Source organism: Fundulus heteroclitus, chromosome 12, assembly GCF_011125445.2.
Source record: "Fundulus heteroclitus isolate FHET01 chromosome 12, MU-UCD_Fhet_4.1, whole genome shotgun sequence".
Taxonomy (NCBI): Eukaryota; Metazoa; Chordata; class Actinopteri; order Cyprinodontiformes; family Fundulidae; genus Fundulus; species Fundulus heteroclitus.
This window is the reverse complement of record NC_046372.1, coordinates 28,287,817-28,294,607: the sequence shown is the minus strand read 5'-3', so window position 1 is coordinate 28,294,607 and position 6,791 is coordinate 28,287,817. Positions and strand designations below refer to the sequence as shown.

Here is a 6,791-nt window from a genome sequence, read left to right as displayed (position 1 = left end):
CAATCAGCAAACAGCGTGAACGCTTTCAGCGGTCGGTACGTTTCAACGTAAGGTACGTCCTCACTGGTGACGTAACGCTACGTAAATTCCAAAGGACAGGAAGTGTGATGTGGCTTTGATTGCTATCAAAAATGGTACGTTTGCTTTCATTTTATTAGCGACAACTTATATCGTGGTGAATATTTATATTGTATAATGCAAGCCTGCTTTTGGTGTGTGTTGGTTAGATGCTGCGGGGCCAGCTGCTGCTGGGTTTATAGCCGTATAGTTTATGCTAGCCCGACAGGCTGGATAGCTAAAAGAAAAATAGGCTAAAAGTTTAGCAAACTGCGCTGCGGTGTTTTCGAAAAGGACCACACTGCAAACGCAGCTGTATAACCCTGTGAGTGGGTTTGTGTGTCGCCGTGGATTTGCTCAGTAGCTCAAAGCTGTGTTGCAGTAAAAGATGGAAACCGTGATGTTTTCGGGTGTGCCACGTAGCTTGAGCTCCTCCAGCATGGCGTTATATTTGTGCCTTTTACTCCAGACGCCTCTGGTTCAGCAGCGCCGCGGTTTTGGGATGAGCGTGCCTATTTCACCACAAGTTAACCAGAGATGGACACGGGGAGCTATTTAGCACGATCAGACTCAAATCTGTAAAATATAAATTTGCATTTTCCAAATTTTGAGCTTGTGAAATCAATATACGTTGATAAGAAAAGTAGAGATGATAACCCTTACATGCAGTTACTGCTACCGTCTTGACCACTAGCTGAATAACTCTAAGATAAGATGTGATGCTCATGAGAAGAAGCTGATTGCTGCTGTTAATCGCCTGACATGACACAGTTTGGTACAGCTCCATCAGGCACAGGTCTTTCCTGCTACAGCTTCCTTTGGTGTGTATTTAGTATCTGTGCTGTTAAAAGCACTTTCAGCTACTGAGCAAAATGTGGTCTGTTTTCCTTTTCAGTCTGGAACAGTACAAAACCATTTTAGTTTATCATGACAACCAAGAGGTAGAGTACAGTACAGTGCTAATCAAAACGTTGCTGTAACACTAACATGTTTTCCTCCTTACAGTTCAGATTGTTGTCATTGCATTTGACAATATTTGGACGCCTTAGTTTTTAATCAGGATTATCTTTATTGGCTGAGATTGTGTGTCTAACCAAGGTATTTGACTTGGGTTTCAAGGACTCACTGCATAGAGACATTAACTACAAATATATCAACTATAAAGGAAATAAAATAAATGATGAAAAGAACAGTATGTCTTTCATAATTAGTCCCGATCTTTATTATGGACAAAAAAGAATTCTCCACCAAGTTTGGCTATTTTTATTTTTCTCCCAGAAATACAGTTTTGTTTTTGCAGGTCAGCACCTGTTTTTGGATTACTTAGAAGTCTAAATTGACAATTGAAATTTCTTTCTGAGGATTTTAACACATACAAACTCAGCTGTGTAAATAGATTGTTTTTAATTTAACCGTTAAATGTTACAAACATTAGCCATAAAAGAAAATGTTTTACAGTTTTTTTTTTTGTTTTTTTTAGATGGACACAATGGTTTTGAATTGAGCTGTAAATAAAGGCGATACAAGTTTACTTTCCAGTTTTTGGTGCATTTAATGAACGTGGGAGAAAATAATCCAAATTTTTAATCAGTTGATAACCTGCCAAAAATTATTTTAATTGCTTTTTTGGGGTCTAATATGTCTCCCTCTTTTATTTTACAGTCAGCCATTTTCAACTTCCAGTCGCTACTGACCGTGATTCTCCTGCTGATCTGTACCTGCGCCTACATCCGGTCGCTGGCTCCCAGCCTGCTGGACAAGAACAAAACTGGGTATGATCTGACACAGGTTTTAAAAAATCAAGAGCTGGACACAAGTTATACTAAACTGCATAATTAACTCACCGTTTGGTGGAGTTGCCATTGCCTAGGGTCTCTCATCCTGGAGGTTGTTAGTATTATTATATTATTGCCGACCTAAGCAGGAGCTTACCAGTACACTCTGACTGGTTCTAAAATTCTAGGTAATTCTTGTTCACATAAGAAACCTTTTCTAACTCACTGTGGCTGTTGAAAGTTGTTTGTATTTATTAAGAAGCCTCTCTTAGGTCATGTAGCTAAAGGATTCATTTTAATATCTACAAGCTTATTATCGTTCAGTGTGCAAACACTGTGATTCACTTGTCCAGTAAACCTGGCATGATGCTGAACAGCCACAGCTAAGCTCATTCAATGACTCACACGCCGCCGGTGAAGGGAGAGACGTTTCTCCAGACAAGGGTGGTGGATGGAAGGATTTGTAATGGTCTCATCTTGTGTGAAAGGAATGAGGCATTCTCTGCTACGCTTTGGTTCATGGAGAAGCTCTCAATCATTGAATGTCACCACAAGGCAATATTCTGTGTGTATATATTTGTGCATTAGCCAAGTATTTTAGAAGCAAGGTATTTGCGCTGTTCTCTGAGTAGGCACTAGATTTTTACTTTTTTTTTTTTTTTGATGCATAAAACAGTCATCTGCCCTGTCTTAATGTGGATTTGAAAATGCAGAAACAACACGTGAAACAAGTAAAAATAAAAATGGAAAAAGCAAAGGCCTGGAGTAGTGCGCAGGCTTGAACCATCAACAGAAGTGGGAAGACATCTGGCTATCCACCAACCTTTTTGCTGGAATGGCTTTAATCCTGGGATTGGAACAGCCTTCCTGTTTTTTTTTCTATTTTCTTTATTTCTTTTTTTCAAAAGTGGAATGCAGTCCTGTTAAAATGCAGAGCCAACGTCTGGCTACTGGTTACTACAGTCATGTTGTAACAAATCTACAAACTCTTTTAATTCCATTTATTTCCAAGTGTACCAAAGAATACCACAAGTTCTACTCTTGTCAATATTAATTAAACAAAGATGAAGCCAAATGGAAGCATCCACACTGTGCGTTGACACTCAAATTGCTATGTTCATTAAATTGTACTAAATATACCAATTGCTGAAATGATTTATTTTAAACAAATAAGAGTTTTCAGAAAATGGGTGTCTGTTAATGACGAATCCTTGTTGTCTGTTTTTCTTTTTTTTTAGACTCTTAGGAATTTTCTGGAAATGTGCCAGAATAGGTAAGCCTGTTAATGTTTTCTGCACACACATCTCAGTAAATTAGGATATTCTCAAAGTTAATTTATTTAGGCAGTTCAAAAAGGGAAACTTATTATATAGATGATTTACACACACAATATGTTGTTAGTATTTATATTTGACTGTAATGGTTCTGGTTTACAGCTGATTCAATCCACAAAATCAGACTTTCAGAAAAAAAATTGCATAATCCTTAACATAAGACAAATGTATTTTTAATAAAGAAATGTGGTCCTACTGAAAAGCATGTCTATATACTGTAGAATACCTGGTTGGGACATCTTTTGCCTGAAATACAGCATGAAGCCAGAGTGGCATGGATCCAAACGGCGTGTGGCTTTGTTGAAGTGTTAAGGAGAAGCTGGAAAAGAAAGTCAGCATCTCCATAAAGCTTGTCAGCCGCGGGAATCATAAAGTCTTCTAAGATTTCCTGGCAGATGGCTTTGCTGACTTACAGTGGGCCAACTGTGGACAGATGACTTGTTTCCACAAAATATCGCCTACAGAAAAGTTCTGTACGTTCCTCAAGCACCTCGGATTCTCTGGCCCGCTCTATTTCATCCAGACTCTGGGAGCTTGCTGTCCTCTAAAAAGAGGACTCTGGATCACTAGGCATCAAACTTTACTCCTGATGTCTCTGATTTAAGAATGGCTTAACGTTAGGCTACGGCTTTTATGTTCCTATGTCCTGGATACGTCTGTATGTTTTAGCTCTGGAAGCACTTTCCAGTAAAATGCTTGCATTTGAAAAGCAAAGGCTTAAATTTTTACATTGTTCCCTTTCTTCAGGTGAGCGGAAGAGTCCCTGGGTGGCTTGCTGCTGCGTCGTCATGGCTTTCAGTATATTGTTTTTACAATAGCACAGCTAGCACAGCGTCCTCTACGGCGGCAGAAGAAGGAACATTGAAGACGTGGACAGGAAATGAGGCATGGACTGTTTGATCCTGGAAGGGACCCCCCAATGGCTGTCACTTAGATAATGCGTTTAAAAACTACATAAAACAAAAAAAAGATGAACCGTAATTTTAACATGTTGGAACCACAGAGACACAAAATATGTCTGCGTGACAGAACAGGAGTGCGCTGATAGCCCCGGTCTGTGTAATCCTCCCCGTAGAGCTCCAGATCTGGGTCTGTTTGTCTGAAATGTTTACTACTCCTGATCCGTGTGCATTTGAGGAGAGTTGGGAATCAGGAGGACCACTGCTTCTATTATCAACTGTTGGTGGTAACAGTCGGTCCATAGCTTTGACCATACATTCGCAGATTTATATTAGTTTATAATCGCAACAAACTGAAGTTTGGCACAAAAAAGGAGTCCATATAATGTCCATACATCCGAGAGCTTGACACGATCGTCCTGTTTGTTATGTCTAAAGATGTAGATCACATTCAACACCAAACAGTTTGCTAATATAGCTCTTTAGACGGCAAGTTTCTCCTTGTCTCTAAAAGCTACTGTCATTTTTTTTAATCGCTCAGACTGCAGCTATTTATTAAAAGCCCTTTTTTTGGTTTTTGGTTTGTTTGTTTATTCCTTGTTTTTGCCCTGGTCTTTCTGTTGATATTCTGATTGTGGTCATTGTAATGTCATAAACTATAGTGTCAAGAATACGCCAGACAAGCAAAACTACATTTGCAATAATTTCGCTGTCATCCTTGTTTCTTCATGAAATGGACAGTTCAGAAAATAATGCCTTACACACTTTGACAGCTGCTGAAGAGTTCCAGTTTTAATTCTAGTCCTCAAGAGTGTAGAATATGGAAAAACATTCCCTATAATCATGCAGTCAACACTCATGTTTCCAAGGTTTACTGTAAGAAACGGATAACTATCCATTACATTCCATTACTGGGCATACGCCAAGCTTTTATTCACATTAGGAAAACTTTGATGTTATGTTATGTGGACGAAAGTCCAGGTTAGTTTTGGGTTTATGCAGGATGGTTTAGTAATTATAATGATATAACTGATAGGATAATCTGTAAAACAATGTGACTGCATGATGCCCCCTGCAGTTAATTCAGTATTTGATTGCTTTGACAAAGTAGTGACAAGCAATGCTATTGGAACATTGGATGGGTGCACCAATATGAAAATTTCAGCTATTGATATCCAATATTAATAATGGTGTTATGGCTGATAATTTACACAAAAAGCACAAAGGTGTTTTTATTAAACAAAGTCATCTTTGCTTAATCAGAAACTACTCAGGTGAGAAGTGCAGTTATGTAAATTTTGGGATCTCTCACTAAATTAATCACATGACAGATTATTAAACCAGCCAATTAGCTTGGTGTTATTACCTGGCTAATTATTTAGTAATGTAATCTAATGACAATACGCTGCATCTTATGCTTTCAAACACTGTAGCCACATGTGTATGTTCTAGGACGTTATATAGTACTGTGGGCATGTGAGAGATTTATTGAGATCGTTATCACAGTTATGTGGGCGAGGCATCCATATTGGATTTTGAGGTTGGGGTTGTTGAGAAACCTTCCTTCTCCTTTTGAAGCTTTCTGTGAAAATGTCTCTTCTTTCTAAAATTAATAAAATGAAACCTTGTATGTGCCTGTCAAGATGATGGTGCGTAAGAACATAATATTTACCAAGATGGTTCGTGTAGAGAAAGATCTAGAGCCATTGGTCTAAACCAGTTCTCAAGTCTTCCATCATAAATGCCATGTTGGTAAATACATAAATATTTTCCAAGTACCACTGTCCTGGCAGGCATTTTTTTTTAAACGGCAACACAAAAGGATTTAGTTTTTTTTTTTTTTTTCAGTTTTGTTATCAAAGCAGTGCAAAATGATCGGTTGGAAAATTTGACTTAATTGTGGTTCGTTTTTACTCACAAGCGGAAACTAACAGAACAGTCCCTTCAAGCCTGGAGGCTTTTCACAAACTCTTCAGTCCCACAAGGCTGCCAATTTATAATAGAGCCTAATGACTGCAAGTTAAAAAACATTTTTTTTTATTTTATTTTTTTGCTTCTTTTGCAGTTTTTGTTGTCTTCACGTATTCCAAATAATACGTTAAGTGAAGACTTGCAACAGTGATTGAATGAGCAAAATATAAAGGAATCCATTATTGGCGTGCATTGCTAACAGTAGTAAGCTTGTTCACCAAGCGCAACAATTAGAAAATCCTACTGGTTTTCAGACTTGAAAGTGGAGCATGTTTGTTGTCCTACTCATATCTAAATTCCCACTTGGGAGGCAGATTAGATCCTAGAATTTTATTTTCTCACTATTATCCACTTTGCAATACAAGTTCTTGAAATTCTCTCCTCTGCACTTCTCTTTTAACATGATTCTGATGGGCAAAGATCAATGCGGTGCTTTTTAGCTCTATATCACGGCTAATTTGTTTAAAGCTACCTAGCAAATAATTGATAGGACATTTTTTTTCTCTCGTACGGGTCTCAACAATGGAACACGTGAATCAAATTCTCGTCAAAGCAGCTTAACCTCCAAACAATGGGCAGCCCCACACACGTTGTCAGTGTGTGGGTTTTATCAAAGGTCAACACTTGTAGACAAGCTCCCTCTTGATAATTTGGTCCCTGATGAGCGTCCAAATCCCACCAGGCCCTTATACCGTCCCTTGTTAGGCCTGAGCCATCAGTTATGTGTGTGGCTGTTCCGGGACACTGTTTTAAAG

General features: G+C 38.4%; 1 protein-coding gene across 1 annotated transcript; it reads left to right on the top strand.

Annotated features, from left to right (window-relative positions):
* Positions 1–14: 14 nt before the first annotated feature.
* tmem167a (transmembrane protein 167A) lies at positions 15–4,748 on the top strand. The gene is made up of 4 exons (XM_012861357.3): positions 15–134; positions 1,720–1,829; positions 3,071–3,105; positions 3,914–4,748. Exons 1-4 carry the CDS (start codon positions 132–134, stop codon positions 3,982–3,984), a joined length of 219 nt encoding a protein of 72 aa, XP_012716811.1. The 5' UTR covers positions 15–131; the 3' UTR covers positions 3,985–4,748.
* The last annotated feature ends 2,043 nt before the right edge of the window (positions 4,749–6,791 follow it).